Source organism: Panthera leo, chromosome A1, assembly GCF_018350215.1.
Source record: "Panthera leo isolate Ple1 chromosome A1, P.leo_Ple1_pat1.1, whole genome shotgun sequence".
Taxonomy (NCBI): domain Eukaryota; kingdom Metazoa; phylum Chordata; class Mammalia; order Carnivora; family Felidae; genus Panthera; species Panthera leo.
In genome coordinates this window covers 139,341,071-139,358,026 of record NC_056679.1, presented here as the reverse complement: position 1 = coordinate 139,358,026, position 16,956 = coordinate 139,341,071, and the positions used below count along the sequence as shown (strand labels likewise).

The following is a 16,956-nucleotide window of genomic DNA, read 5'->3' as shown; positions in this document are numbered from 1 at the left end:
GAACTTTGAGTTGAGGCTTTTAAAAAATATTTTCCCTGCCTCCACATAACTTTTGAGCATGTAGAATATGATTATAATAACTACTTAATGTCTTTATCTGCTGATTATAACATTCTTATCAGTCTTGGTCATTTTCAGTTGGTTGCTTTGTCTCTTCTGTATGGGTTGCGTTTTCCTACTTATTTGCAGGCCTGTTAATTTGTTATTGAATCCCACACATTGTGAAATCTACCTTGTTGGATGCTGGATATTTTTGTAGTCTTGTAAACATTTTATATATTTGTTCCAAAATACAGGTAAGTTCCTTGGAAACAATTTGATCCTTTTAAGTCTTGCTGTTAAGATGTGGTAGGCAGGATTGGAGCATGTTTTCAGTCTAGGGCTAATTATTTCTCACTACTTAAGTAAGTTTCTTCTGTGTACCCTACCAGTGCCCTACCAGTTTTGAGGTTTTCTGTTGGGAACAGGCACTATTTTTGCCCTTTCAGAATGCCAGGTGTCATTACCTCTAATCACTACTCAGCTGAATACTTAAAGAGGACCCTCTGAAGATCTACAGAGTTCTCTCTCTCTCTTTGTATTTCTCTCTTCTTCAGTACTCTGTCCTACAGACTCTGGGCACTTTGCCTTCCTATACTCTGCTCTGCCTCTTCACCTCAGGGAGTCCACAGGCTTTGCCTGGATCCCCTCTCCCTGCACCATGACTTGAAAATTCTCTCAAGTCAATGGCTGGGACACTTGGAAGGCTCACCTCATTAATTTCTCACTTCTCACGGATCACTGTACTTTGTTGCCTGATGTTGTTTGGTATCTAACAAACTATTGCTTTATATATGTTGTCTATTTTTTGTTCGTGTTAGGACAAATCTGCCTCCTCTTACTTCATCCTGGCCAAAAGCAGACGTTCACATATTTCAGGTATTTTTCCTTCTTAATTTTTCTTTTATTTTTCACTTCAGGAGACTACTCACAAAGCCAGTGTTTTATTGAGTGGTAAAATTAAGGTAGAAAATGGTCAGATTTATCAAAATCCAGTCACCTGGCTCAAGGATCTTCTAGGAGACGACAGTTACGTGACTTGGAATTATGCTTGGAGTAAGGTGGGTCATTCTTAATTTATCTGTAACTGCATATTCAAATAGAAATGTACATTTTTTATGATAAAACTATTATTTTTAAGAAATCTGAACTTCTCCAAGCTCGTTTATGTCCTCATATATCCTTAATACAATATGCTACGTGCTTTCCCCTACAACTCTTGTTTAACAGAATTCCCCAGGGGCAGACTTGGACAGCTGACTGAGCCTCTCCATCCTTGTTCCTCACCTAGTCTCAGAAATTCAAATGCCCTGATTCCCCCCTAGGATTCCCCCAGGTGATTTCAGGTCTTTGTGACTCCCTAGAGAAAATTTGGGACCTCTGACGTATTGATAATTAAGTTAATATGTTAGTATTCTGGTGCAGTGGAGGAAAATCTTCCCCAAGACCACAGGAAGGAGCAAGCAGCCTAAGACCCACAGAGGTTATGCTGCACTTTTGTTTGAACTCAGTCTTATCCATCAATTGCTAAACCCCCAAAAAGAAACACTTGTTTTCATTCTGACTTCCCAGACTTAGTAATCTTCCCCTCAGTTCTGTCTTCTGAGTTGTAAGCCCAGTTTAACCACCAGTTGAAGACAATTAATGACTGACACCTTTGATGGCCAAGATCAGCCACCTCCAGATATCCATTGTCACACTTCAGGGAAGAGTCTTGGAATGATTCACCCAGGAAAGTGTGAATCATCACACATCCACCATTACTGTTAAACAGAATTACAGATGCCTTCAGCCTCCACTAGCCATTAGAGTAAGCCTCAGTGTACTAGTAATAAAAGGCCCAGTTTCTTCTCTCCTTTTTTGTTCCACTTAGCTCTGCCCACCCTCCCTCCTAGTTTCTCCTCTCCTTCTGCATCCCTAAATTGCTTTCCAGTGTTCTAGACCTTTGTGGCAGGTGCTTCCAAAATTGTGTTGTAGTTCCCTCACTTACATCAATACATCTTGAATTCTTTTCTACTTTATAGTCTTTATGGGTTTTTTCTTAAAGGTTTTTTCTAGTTGTTTATTTCCCACCCCTGGAGTCACCAGGCCACCTGCTTTCAATTTACCCTGCCCAGTCCTTTCCATGGATTCATAAGTCATATTTGCATGTTAGTAATTAACATTTTACCCTTGGAAATCCCTTTTTATTAAAAAGTTTCTCAAACTTGTGATAGATTTTATCATTTTGTTGAAATAGTCTATGGTTACAGCCTGAATATGGTTCTGATTTCTGTAGTTTAGTTTTTTTGAGCTCGACATGCCTCTGCTACAGTGTGCCCAGTGATGACTCAGTTCTCCCACTCTTTTTCTTTATTGGAACTACTGCATTTTCTGCTTTTGAATAGCTGGCTGTGACATCATTTGGCCCTCACTCTGTACTTAAGCCTCATTTATATATCACATTGCCTATGGTCTTTTCTCATTGGACATGTCAGTTAGTCATATGGTTTAACACCGAGGTGATAGTGAAGTCAAAGGCGAATGTGGGTGCTAAAAATAGAAGAATTATTGGGTATAAGATATTTGTACAGATTATCTAAGTAGGCTTAGATTTTTTTTTAATATTCAAAAAATAGTCTTAAAAATTACCACAGGGTGCTCATGTACTTTTAATAAATACCCCAAGCTGAGAAACACTACCCCAGTAAAAATTTTTGCAGTGTTTAAAGCCCTCTTTTAAAACTTAACACAGAAACCTTTGCCTCCTCTTATCTTGAAGTAACTCCTGAATTCACAGTTGCTTCTGAGTGACAGGGTGTTTTGGCTACATTGGTCAATGTGAACATTTCTCCTGACTCATTCTGAGAATGCTGGTGTGGCTATAGGTCCCGGAGTGGTTGCTTGTCAGGCAAGAAATGCCAGAAAACTAGGTCTTATCCTGCCTCAGACAGAATGACAACAGCCACTAGACACAGAGATGACTCATACTTCCTACCCAAGCAGCTGGGCTGCTATACAGGGAATTCTGATGCTTACTCCCACTGGGCATCACTGATCCCTCTCACTCCTGCAGTCTCCTGACTATTAGGTATCATCCTGATATGGCAGAGTGATCTCTGGGAGGGAGACAGGAGACCAGGCTGGTTCCCAGTTCCACTCATGATAAGTTACATGATCTGGGAATGTTTTTCGATCCTGCCTACACATTGGAATCACTTGAGGAGCTTTTAAAAACTGCTAATGCCTGGAGGACCCCAGCTCCATACCTTCTGATCTAATAGTCTTGACTGAAGACCAGGTGGCAATATTTGAAAAAGCTTTCCAGGTAATTGTAATATGCAGCCTAGAGTGAGAATCACTGATCTGGATCAAGTCACTTCACCTTTCTGAACATCATTTTTCTTATGTATGAAATAAGTAGTAGTGCTAAATGGTCTCTAAAGACCTTCCAATGTGGAAATTCTAGGACTTGGATAGTTATGTGTGATTTATAAAGGCTTTTACATGTATTCTTTCACAACAACCCCAAGAGGCAAGAAAATTAACTATTTTCTCTATCTATGGATGTAAAACCAGAGTTACAGGAGATTAAGTGAGTTGATTACCCCCAAGGCCAGTAAGTGCCAGAACTAGGATTAGAATCTGGTCTTTTGGTTCCCTGTATATTATTTTCCACATTTGCAACAAGTAAGGACAGAGGGACATTATTTTCTACATTTACAACACAAGGGAGCCCACATTCCTTTCATTGGAAACCAGTTGCCGTGAACTGAAAAGAGCACACAGTGTTACCTAGCTGTCTTTGTGGATTTATGCAAAGTCTCATTCTTGTGCAGCAAAAATTGCTCACTTCTAGCAGAAAAAAATGCCTTTCTGTGATACAGTTATGGTAGGAAATTGTAAGAATGGCAGTGACCATTGATTTTGTGAATGCTCAGGACTGGATCTTTGCAGATGAAGAATACACTGCCATTTTGGGCAGTGACTGAAGGAGCAGTGACCGCTCTCTTGGGCAACATACTTTCCATCCAAATGACTCACTCTCTGAGTTTCGACCCTTATAAATTCACTGTTTTGGATCTAGTATTAACTTTTCTCTGTGGTTACCCCTCACTCTACACACTTTCTAAAATAATTCCTCCCACCACCATGATTAGGAATATCAAGGTAGGGAAAGGTTGAGGTAGGAGTATAGAAAGTGATGGGAATTGTTGATCTGGACAGCCAGCCAGCCTCATTGGGTCAATTAATCATTCCCAAAGTGTCTTAATTAACTTAAACTTCGGTGAGTCCTGCTTCTACTCTGGAGATGTGGGCCCTTTCAAAATACAAATATCAAAGAGGTGTGAATCCTGAAGACTGTAAATAATATGAAAGGCCTACTGCCCTTCTCTTGCCTGGAGCTACATAGACTGCCTGGGGGAAGTGGAGAAGGAAGTGGAGAAGGCTCTAGGATGGGGATTGGGAAGAGGGGGGCGGTGTGAAGGTGAACCTCACTTCCATCATATTTCCCCAGGATCTGTCTTTTGTGGCAGTTATTATACTTTTATCCTCCCTTCTCAAATATTTGAGAATTATTTTAATTTTTTAGCCAAATTATGTCTTGGTGTTACAGTGAACCTAAAAGAAAAACCTACAGTTTTCTTCTGTTTCTTTGCCCTTTTCTGCCCCCTCTCCCATCCTCCAACAAAAACAATTTTCCTTTCCTCTTTCTTCCTTTTGGGATAGTGTAAATTTGTTAAGACTTGCTTCATAAAACTTGAAATGGAAGTAAAACAGTCATTTGATCATCCATGAACAGATTCCCATTAGTCAGTACCAACAAATGGTTTTCCTGAAGGCATACGAAAAATGGACTGATACTTTCAAATAAAATAGAGCCCCAGCAGGGAAGTAAATTCTTGGACACCTCTTTAATGTTCAAAGGCAGGTTATGTTTTATATTTTCTCTTGATGCGTTAGAACATAAGGTATAGAGACACATTTGTTACTGCAGTTAATGACAATTGAGATTGTACTTTATTTCTTCAGAGACCATACCAAAATAAAGTTAATTAATAATTTCACTTGGCTGATTAACTACATTTCCAGAATAGTGGCTAACTGAATCATGCATCTACCTCACACACACACACACACACACACACACACACACACACACACACACACAAATGCACACCATTTCTTTCCCAAGTATAATATTAGGAAATCACAATGAACTAATTTCTGAAGAATAATGGACCTTCTACCTAAGAGCCTCAAGGAAAGCATCAGTGACCTTCGGATGAAGCACTCCTGTAGTTATACATTTTAGAAAAGCAGGACCACCACAACCTGCAGGTAACCCTCACAGCACGCATCTTACCCTAACTCCGGCTTTATTACTGTTTTCCTCAGGGGGGAGGTGGCATCCCATCAGCTGCCCCTCATCACAATGGGTTTTGAGTGGTAAAGTTGTCAAGATTGCTGGCAGCTATGTAGCCCGAGACCCTAAAAACCTCACCAACAACTCATCCTACATGCCTCTATCAGAGCAGGCATATGAGCTAGATTTGGATTCAAGATTTAGTTTAGGATTCAGAGTTTGATTTATGCAAATATGATGACTGTTGGCTCTTATGCTTTAGACAACTAGAGCGCAGACACTATTATGAAATGGACAGTTTCCAGGAGTGACTAGTGCCTGTTCAGTTTAGGTCTATATATTATTATCCTCATTCAATAAATTACCCCCATTTTGAAGAAACTAGATCTTTAACTCCGTGGATTTTCTTAAAGCTGTGTTCTATGTCTGAATTACCCCTAGTGCTAAGTTTAAGACCTATGCGGACTCATGACTTCTAAGGCTACTAAGGTACAATTTTACCACTTTATATTACCCAGTACTAACTGATAAAAATCTGCTTTAAATCTGAAGTGCAGGTGAGAATATACTGAGCCTGCATATTGACAGGCCTGTAAGGTATTTTGGATATTATCAGGGCACAAGTGAACAAAATCTGTTGTTTCTAATTGTTAGTTGTTGGGAGAGCTGACAGATGGCATTCAGAGGCCTCATCTCTCCTGTGACAGGTGGGGATGGGTTAGCACAGTGGGTCAGACAGATCTGTTCCATTTCCATTACCAAGTTTGTTTGGTCATGGGATTGAGCCCAGAGGGTACCTAAACCTTCCAGATTCCTTATGTCTGCCCCATTCTGTTAAATAACAGCTTTTATTGAGCACTCAGGACATGCTAGACAGTATGCCAAATGCTTTTCATGTATTCTAATCCTCACAACAGCCTGATAAGCTTGGAGGTACTCGTTTTGCAAATGCACAGAGGCTCAGAGAATGTAAGAATCTTGCTTAAGAGCTCAGACTGCAGAGGTTTTCCCCCCAGAATTGTCAGGCAGTATGCGAAGTGCTAAGAGTATAAAAATGAATATGACACAGACCTTGTCTTCAAGGAGTTTATGCTAATGGAAGCAGACCTCTTAACACATAATTTCATTTAAATGAGATAAGTTCCTTGACAGAAAAATAAGCACAGAAATTATGGGGGTCTAGAGGAAGGTTATTGGCTAAGTTTCTAGAAGTTCTAAGAAAGCATCCTGGAGGAAGGGATGTTCGAGTTGAGACTGGATGGTTTAGCCACAGTGAGCCTAGCTTCTGAGGCATATTATTAGGCCACCCTGGAACAAAGAGTGGAGAACCCAAGGACCCTGTGGCAAATGTTTGCCAGTGTGCCTCAGCCCAGCCCATTTGTGTGCAGGGATCTCTAAGATCTGACCTTCAAGGCTGATAAACAATAGCTAAGTTCACAAACAAGCCAGAAAAAGCAAAAAAAATTGGATGCATAGCCCTGAAATGATATTAATCTGAACAGTTAAATGTCTTATTTCTTGAAAAGTACTATTACTTTTGTGGTTTAATTTTATTAGTACAACGCTACTTCTTTAACACTATAAAGTAGCCCATGCTGGTTTAATGGTTGTTTACTAAGTGAATGGAAAGAGGTTTAATGATAAAAAGCAGGGGTAACAAATTTCTTCTCTGAAGGGCCAAATAATAAAGATTTCAGGCTTCATGGGCATATGGTCTTTGTCACCAATATTCAATGATGGTGTAGCATAAAAGCATCCATTGATAGTAAGTAAATGAATGGGTATCTTTGTGTTCTAATAAAACTTTACTTACAAACAAAGGGGGAAGGCCAGATTTGTCTATGGACTATGGTTTGCCAGTCTGTGATAGACAACAGTCAGTACTTTACCAAAGTTACAGTTTGCAAGAGAGACGTGTATTTGCTTCTTTTGAAATGTAGAACTTTTGAATTCTGTGCTTACTTGTGTGCAGGTAACATATCTGGGGAAAGAGCTTGTAAAGTATGTTTCTGAGGAAATACCCGTACCCTCAGAGCCAAACATGGCGCCTCAGCAACATCAACCTTGTCTTCCAGGTACGTGCAGACCAACACCCATTTCTTAGTTGTGAGGAAAGTGCCCAAAGCTACTGAGAAAGCACTCCTTGTTTTGTATTTTCATTCATGTAACATTCAAATAACCATTCTACAGTGAACAATTCAGTGGCATTTAGTACACTCACAGTGGTGAGCAACCACCACCTCTGTGTAGTTCCAAAACAACTTTCATTACCCAAAAAGAAACTCCACACCCATTCAACAATTGCTCCCCTCGGTCTACTTTCTGTCTGTATGAATTTGCCTGTTCTGAATGTATCATATAAATGGAATCATATAATATATAACCTTTTGTGTCTGACATCTTTCATTTAGCATAATGCTTTTAAGGATCTTGCCCTGAAGGACATTCAGTTTCCCTTTTTTGGAAGTAGTGCTGCTGTGAGCATGTCTATACATATATTTTAACCTGGTTTTAGTTCTTTTGGATGTATACCTAGGAGTGGAATTGCTGCATCATATGGTAATTATATGTTGAAGTTTTTGAGGAACAGCCAAACCGTTTTCCACAGCAACTGAGTCATTTACATGTCCACAAGCAACATACAAGGGTTCCAATTTCCCCACATCCTCACCAACACTTATTTTCTGTTGGTTTGTTTATAGCACTCCATTTTTAAGCATAGGTGATTCTAGGAGAATTTTTTAAATGACACCTTTTCTCACAATTCCATTCTCTAAATCTATATTATACTTACTTTGGGTAGATTTTTAACTGTCATATAAAAGGAAAAATGGCACTTTTTTCCTTCCTGCAGGCATGATTTGGTTAGTTTTCTAAAATCAAGTACTAAAATAAATCTTTGCTTGTTAGTGTAAACTAATGTGCTTTATCTGGTGGAATCAACTTTAACCCAAGAAAGCTGAAGAGAATGTCGTCTTCATCGTTAAGCAGCAGATTTTGAAATGATCTGGGAAGAGGCTGCACACATTTCTATAAAACGAATATAACTAAGTCTCTGTTACCCTTTGCTTTTTCCCCCAGTGTCCCTGCCTCAGACCAGTTGGGGACAGTATAAGCAGAAATGGAAGTACAATACAGAAGATGATAATTCTGTGATAACCAGAATCAACAACCAAACAGGGATTACTATCATTAAGCCCCTAACCAGAGTCTCCCCAGGGCCATGCTTCCTACGACAAACCTTAATAATTCCAAGGACTTTCCTTTCCTAACTTTATACCTAATCCACTGTAACCTCCTAGGGTCCTTCTTTGTCTCAAAAACTGGCTTTAGAATAGGATGCATTTTCCCCATTTTTGTGAAGATAGCCTCAAGAGTGCTTTTCATCATTCTGGGAGAATAGATCTGGTAAAACAGAAATTGTGGAGAAGTTAAAGGGTTTAAACTGAAAGAAGTTATTGTCATAATTCATGGTCTTTGGTTTCTAATTCTGACTGCAGATCTACCTAATCAAATCTTGGAGTGGGGTCCAGGAACCTGAATTTTTTTAAGTGATTCTTATGTAGCCTGACTATAGACTTTGAATGACTAGCAGTGTCTGATTTCTTATGCAGATAATAATTTGAAAACTCTTGATAGTCAGCCCTTCACCTCTATCCCAAAGCATACCCATTCTCATGCTTGCTCACATTGCGTCTCTGTCTCTCAGTCTCTCTCTCTCTCTCTCTCTCTCTCTCTCTCTCTCTCTCTCTCTCTCTCTCACACACACACACACACACACACACACACACACACACACACACACAGGAAAGTCAAGCAAACCCTTTATCCTCCTGGTTTCTAACCTCAAGAATCAGAGCAGAAATACAGGATCTTCCCTATTTCCTATTTCACAGAAGTTATCTGCTCCTCAGGTTTCCTAGCTCTAGGCAGGCATTTCCAACCCTAGCCATTTCTCTCCTTCCTCAGAGGGCTCATGGTTCCCCTGCTAAGTGAGCATGAAATAAAAAATGGGTTCTGAACTGCTGCTTCTGTTGCCTGCAATATAAACAAATTTCTAAATCGTAAACACTGTTTACAGAAATACTGAATTTTCTTTCCTTTAGATATTTCATACAGTGTTAACACTAATTTGAGAACTATGGAGTGCCGATATGCCAGCCAACTTCTTGCTGCCTTCATCTGGGCCTAGGATGCTGCAGGTCTCTGCTGGCATTCTGTAGGCTGCTGTTGGAACTTTATTTGAAACTCTTTAATTTAGGACTCTTCTGTACCTGGTTTTGTAGTACCTGACAGAAATCCAACAACCTGGCAGATTAGAAAAATGTAAACTCTATAACCTTATTACAAGCCCACCATTCAAGAGAAAATCTTTTTCCCTCTTTTGCATATCAAAATGTCATGGAAATTGTGGATCTGACATTCTAGGATACACAAAGTTTGAAGGAAAAACAAGACCTTACAGATTTCATCAGCCTGCTTCATATCATGAACATAATCTGTTCTCTTACACTTTTTAACGGTCACACTCTTCAGAATAGTGCTTTCTGGGAGTAAAGAAATTAGGAAGACCTATTACATTTCCCAAACCTAGGGTGATTATGCATCCCAGCTGGACCAGGGCATTCCTTAATCCAGCAAATTTATTAGTAGCACTCCCTTTGACTTGCAGATGCGCCTTGTTTAGATGACCTAGTATAGGAACCAAGCAAATAGGTGTTGGAAAAAATGAAATTTGGACAAGGTAAAAAAAAAGAGAAACTCTCCAGTTTCATTTACTTTTTTTAAAGTTTTTACTTAAATTCCAAGTAGTCGACACACAGTGTAGTATTAGTTTCAAGTGTACAACATAGTGATTCAATACTTCCATACAACACCTGGTGCTCATCACAAGTACCCTCCTTAATCCCCGCCACCTTTTAACACATCCCTCCACCCATCTGCCCTCTGGTAACCATCAGTTTGTTCTCTATAAGAACTATATAGATTCTTACATACTGTTGTGCAAATAGATGGTCAAATCTTATGCATAACACTCTATATTATAAATTTTTTTTAACGTTTATTCATTATGGAGAGAGAGACAGAGAGACAGAGCATGAGCAGGGGAGGGGCAGAGAGAGAGGGAGACACAGAATCCAAAGCAGGCTCCAGGCCCTGAGCTGTCAGCACAGAGCCTGACGCGGGGCTCGAACTCACAAACCGTGAGATCGTGACCTGAGCCAAAGTCGGACGCCCAACTGACTGAGCCACCCAGGTGCCCCAGCACTCTATATTATAAATAATTGCTGGCTACCTAATCTTAACCCCCTGATGGACTGAGATCTTTGAGTTCAGAGAGACTTTTCTGGGCTTTTGCTCCTTATTATATTCCCCAAAGACTAGCACAATAGCTTGCCAGTAAATGTTCATTGAATAATGTTCATCAAATAATAATGAATTAATGGATGCATGAATATGATCCAAAGGACTGCTAATTTAAAACTGAATTTACTTGTGATTGACTGTCCTAATAAGTAGACATGCCTAGATCTCACAGGCTTAATGGAATTTGTTGTGAAGAATTCAACAGATTGTAAATAGGATTTCGGTTAGGTAATATTATCTCCTTTATCTGAATCTTCAACATCTGACTGTGAGATAGAAGACTAATGGCCCTTCACATTTTTTCAACCAGATACTTAAAAGAGAGCTATATCCTTCTACTTCCCCCTCTTCATGATAAATAATAAATCTGTTTAGCTTTGGTAACATTTCCTAAACCTCTTTAATCAGATGATGTCAGCATTTCATGGGACAAATAGCAAACTCAATAACTAATTTATTTCTTCATATCATTTGGAATCATGGTATCAAGAATTTCCTGGGGGCTCCTGGGTGGCTCATTTAATTAAGCATCTGACTCTTGATTTCAGCTCAGGTCATGATTTCGGTCATAAGATCGAGTCCAGTGTCGGGATTCTCTCTCTCCCAGTCTCTCTGTCCCTCTCCCACTCCCACTTGGGCACACGCATACTCAATCCCTCTCTCTTTCTCTCAAAAAAAAAAATCCTGAGTCACGAAGATTAGTGATAAAAGTTTTTAATCTTGCTGTTTTGAGACTTTATCCAATGAATCAGAGATGATGGAAGAGCTTTATTCTTAGTCCCGCACAAAAACTAGTCATGTTGGTAACTCAGGTGAATGTGTTGGTGGACTCCAGAGTGCTAGAATGTGGTACATTAACAGATTTGAAGGTATATGCTATTTGTAATTAAAGATTTTAATCAGGGGCACCTGGGTGGCTCAGTCCGTTGAGCGTCCGACTTTGGCTCAGGTCATGATCTCGCCCTCCGTGAGTTCAAGCCCCGTGTCAGGCTCTGTGCTGACAGCTCAGAGCCTGGAGCCTGCTTCAGATCCTGTGTCTCCCTCTCTCTCTCTGCCCCTCCCCCACTCTCACTTTGTCTGGCTCTGTCTCTCAAAAATAAATAAATGTAAAAAAAAATTTTTTTTAAAGATTTTAATCATACAAACACCATCCTTAAAAAATGAAATTCTGGAAACCCCAGAACTAGACCCACAAATGTATGGCCAACTCATCTTTGACAAAGCAGGAAAGAACATCCAATGGAAAAAAGACAGTCTCTTTAACAAATGGTGCTGGGAGAACTGGACAGCAACATGCAGAAGGTTGAAACTAGACCACTTTCTCACACCATTCACAAAAACAAACTCAAAATGGATAAAGGACCTGAATGTGAGACAGGAAACCATCAAAACCCTAGAGGAGAAAGCAGGAAAAGACCTCTCTGACCTCAGCTGTAGCAATCTCTTATTCGACACATCCCCAAAGGCAAGGGAATTAAAAGCAAAAATGAATTACTGGGACCTTATGAAGATAAAAAGCTTCTGCACAGCAAAGGAAACAACCGACAAAACTAAAAGGCAACCAACGGAATGGGAAAAGATATTTGCAAATGACATATCGGACAAAGGGCTAGTATCCAAAATCTATAAAGAGCTCACCAAACTCCACACCCGAAAAACAAATAACGCAGTGAAGAAATGGGCAGAAAACATGAATAGACACTTCTCTAAAGAAGACATCCGGATGGCCAACAGGCACATGAAAAGATGCTCAACGTCGCTCCTTATCAGGGAAATACAAATCAAAACCGCACTCAGATATCACCTCACGCCAGTCAGAGTGGCCAAAATGAACAAATCAGGAGACTATAGATGCTGGAGAGGATGTGGAGAAACGGGAACCCTCTTGCACTGTTGGTGGGAATGCAAACTGGTGCAGCCACTCTGGAAAACAGTGTGGAGGTTCCTCAGAAAACTAAAAATAGACCTACCCTATGACCCAGCAATAGCACTGCTAGGAATTTACCCAAGGGATACAGGAGTACTGAGGCACAGGGGCACTTGTACCCCAATGTTTATAGCAGCACTCTCAACAATAGCCAAATTATGGAAAGAGCCTAAATGTCCATCAACTGATGAATGGATAAAGAAATTGTGGTTTATATACACAATGGAGTACTACGTGGCAATGAGAAAGAATGAAATATGGCCCTTTGTAGCAATGTGGATGGAACTGGAGAGTGTGATGCTAAGTGAAATAAGCTATACAGAGAAAGACAGATACCATATGGTTTCACTCTGATGTGGATCCTGAGAAACTTAACAGAAACCCATGGGGGAGGGGAAGAAAAAAAAAAAAAAAAGAGGTTAGAGTGGGAGAGAGCCAAAGCATAAGAGACTGTTAAAAATTGAGAACAAACTGAGGGTTGATGGGGGGTGGGAGGGAGGGGAGGGTGGGTGATGGGTATTGAGGAGGGCACCTTTTGGGATGAGCACTGGGTGTTGTATGGAAACCAATTTGACAATAAATTTCATATATTGAAAAAAAAATAGTGTGGGAAAAATATGAATATAAATTAACAATGAATTTAATTATCAATGGACAATTAATAAAATAATTATTTCTAAAAAAAAAATGAAATTCTGTTGGTGAAATCCTGATATATATATATATCACTAAAGTCCTTAGAAGCTATAAAATGGAGTGAATCTATGGTGCATTTTCCCTTGAAATTTCACAACTTCCTCTTAAGCCTCTGCCTGCTTGGCTGTAGTTTCTTGTGTTATTGAGGAAATCTTCACTGATATTTCAGAATAAATTGGAAGGAAAAAATGAACATTCCCAAACTTCTACATAATTTGTGATCACTGTGTACAGACATATCAATCTTTTTTACAGTACTTAAAAAAAATCTGTTAATGTAGATCACAATTCATTATTTACTCAGAAAGCCAGTCTTACTTATATGTATCTATGTCCCCTGTCAGCACAGTAGTAAAACACTCAAAGAAAATTATGTCAAATGTATTCATCTAAGAAAAAAAGAGTATCTCCTGAAGTCTTTCTTTTCCCAAGCCATCATTTAATGCATATTAATTATATCATTTTCTTTCATCATTTCTTCATTTGAAAATAGAACATGCTTTTTCAGAAAAAAAAAGACTCTTTTTTGATTTTGCTAAAAACTGTCCTTGACCTACTGATAATATGTTGTAAATAAATTACTTTAAAGAAAGTGTTTTGTTCATTCCAGTGCTATTACTGTGCTTCATTGCTCTGTAAAAGTATGTGTAACAGAGAGCACAAACATTCACAGGTGCTTCTGTTTTATGTGGTTAAGAACTTCTTCAAACTTAAACACCTAAGGAAGATGGGTGCCTGATAACAGAGCAGAAGGTGTTTATTTCAGCTCCTGTTGATGATTCTTGATTGTTTTTCATTACTTTAATCATAATTTTTTTCATCCTAGTATCATGATTAACTTTGACCTAATTCTTAAAGTGGAGGATATATATCCACTGATAGGGGAGAAAAGAGAAGAAAACTAATTTATCTGTTGAGCACCTGCCGTGTGCCAGGCCCTCTGCCAGATTGTTTTACAGACCTTAGGCCTTTGATGAGTTTCTTATTAGTAAAACTCCAGACCTGATGTCTGTACAACACAGAAAAAAACATGAACACTTTACATATAAAGTCAACTGTCTCAAACCCAGTTCAGCTTAAGAAACCACGTATAAAATTTATTTTCCCATAAAGAAAGGGCTTAAATAATTTAAACTTCAAAATATAATGTCCAAGTCTGTTTCTTGATTCCAGTATAGTTTTCACAGATGGCTCTTGATCTTATCAATATAAATCTATCTCATACTATTAATTTAGTTTTAAATATCAAATCACCTAATACTCTACCACCATGTTTAGCCTTTAGAATCCTTTTATTTTAAAAAGGCATTGAATTTTGTATTTAAATAGCTGTAATTGAATTTTTTCCCCAGTGTAACTATAGCAGATATACTTTTACAATCTATTAAAATAATTCCTAATCATTTTCCCTTTGACTGGAATTATACTTCTTGTTCAGAATGAGAATGTGTATGTATATATATACACTTCTGACCAAGAAGTATAATTCCAATCAAAGGGAAAATTATATATATATATATATATATATATATATATATATATATATTCATTCCCATTTATAACTAGAGTAAGCAAAGAAGTGAAATTTCTATATCATCTAGTCTTGGACCTATTTTACAGATGATGAAACTGAGAACCAGAGAGGTAACATGGGTTGAATGAAAGGAGTACGTAGGTTAGTGATGTTTGAGGAGTGAACTATCAGTTAAAATAATGAGTCTGATTATTTTTACTTACGATCTATTAAGGGAATTTTTTAAAATGTTACAGGAGAAAGAAAAGTAAAAGTTAAAATTATTTTTAACCTAACTAATTAGCTTGTCATTTTGAAGTGCTAATTTAGGCCACTAGATAACATGAATAGGTGCATGAGCCTGTCCTTTTGCCTAGTGATGAAGCTAGCAATTCAGTTTAAGGAGATTTGTGCAGAATATCTAATATTTGGTGATCTCGCCTGAGGAAAATGGGTTTCTTCCTACTTCTTGCATGAGTAGAATGGTTCATTAGTTAGCTGTGCGGTCTTTTTTGGGGACGAGGAGGAACGAGAAGAGCCAAATGTTCACACTGTGGCTATTTTCCAAGTTGTACTGGGCCGGAGAAGCCATAAAACTTGCATGAGACAACACAAGTTTGTGTGGCCTAGAAAACTGATTATCTGTCTTCCAGCCTAATACTATTTTCAGTAAGAAATAACGATAATAATAGCAGCTTATATTTATTGAATATTTGCTATATGCTACTCAGTAGCCAATCATTTGACATGCATTATCCCATTTAGTCCTCACTACTGTTTCATTCTCAATTTACTGGAAATTATGGCACAGAGGGGTTTATATAACCACCTTCAGAAGCTGCAGTCATCCTTTTCTTGCCTTGCTGTTTTATACTGCAGACAGGCTTCTTTTTCCCAAGATAAGTCAATGCTGATTTATAGCTTTATCTTGGGTATGGAAAATGGAGTGAGTGAATTATGACTTGGTCAGAAATCTCATTTTGTGCTCAGTAGACTTGACTAGGGTCTAAGATTTGTAATAAGCAAATTTAAATATTATTTTTTTAAAAATAGGGTTTAATTTGTTGGTTCTTCTTTAAATAGGAACTTCCAGAGAGTCAATGCAAAGCATCCCACATTATCTACAAATAAAAGAAGTTCTATTAATCAGCGATCAAGAATTTCTCCCATGCCATATAATGGATCAACATTGGAAGTTCTATGTGGAATGCGAAGAGCTAACATTCTAAAACCTTGTTTTCTTAATAATTTAATAGGTATTTGTTCATATTATTAAGCCACATTCATATCTTATCTTATATGGGCGGGAGGGCCTATTTTAATACACGCTTTATGAGTTGCTACTTAAGATGTGTGTTTACTATTGTAAGAAAAAATAGAACTCAAACTATTGTAGTTAGATAAAATACTTTTTTGCCATTGTAATAAAGGCGTTTTTGAATTAAACCACATTTAATTTCTGGCTTTCTTTTTATTAACATAAATGTAAAACTCATCTTTCAGTCAATACTTCTACCTTTGTATAAATAACAGTTAACTAAAGGGAAGTAAGGATTAAAAAAAGATTGATAAATGGTCCTGAAAAGGCCAGGCTAAAGGGTATCTACTTAAAACAAGAACTTAATGTCCTGGTACCTTCCCCCATTTACTTTGGAACTTATCTTGTGACCAAAATATAAAATTATGAAAGAGGTTTATTTTAAATTTCATAAAATTTAGCATAGATAAAACTGTAACTATGGTAAGTCTTAGAACAAAAAATGAATCAAATGTTGATTTGGTGGCTGATTATTTTAAATAGGATATACTTAACCTTTTGCTACATTGTCATGAAGATTTTTATTTTTTTTTTTGTAAGAAAGATTTTTATAAGAGAAACTTGGGGAGCACCTGGATGGCACATTGGTTGAACATCTGACTCTTGATTTCTGCTCAGGTCATGATCTCAGGATTCCTTAGATAGAGCCACCATGTCAGTACAGAGCCTACTTGGGATTCTCTCTCTTTCTCTGTCCCCCCCTCCCCTGAATAAATTTAAAAAAGGAAACTTGGCAAGAGTTCTCAAGG

At 38.2% G+C, this 16,956-nt stretch overlaps 1 protein-coding gene across 3 annotated transcripts in view; it reads left to right on the top strand.

Annotated features, from left to right (window-relative positions):
- Positions 1-16,335, top strand: part of ANKRD31 (ankyrin repeat domain 31) — a 123,887-nt gene extending 107,552 nt beyond the window's left edge. Inside the window, exons 22-25 of one of the 3 annotated variants that reach the window (XR_006203397.1) lie at positions 960-1,100; positions 5,216-5,361; positions 5,828-5,875; positions 7,359-7,444. Coding sequence is in view for 2 of the 3 variants with exons in the window: in XM_042941147.1 (XP_042797081.1) it covers positions 960-1,100; positions 7,359-7,461; positions 15,973-16,118 (390 nt within the window). In the remaining variant the exon portion in view is untranslated. Of the gene's footprint in view, positions 1-959; positions 1,101-5,215; positions 5,362-5,827; positions 5,876-7,358; positions 7,462-15,972 lie in introns of those variants that run through there. The other 2 variants (XM_042941147.1, XM_042941162.1) reach the window with 2 other exon arrangements.
- Positions 16,336-16,956: the final 621 nt, after the last annotated feature.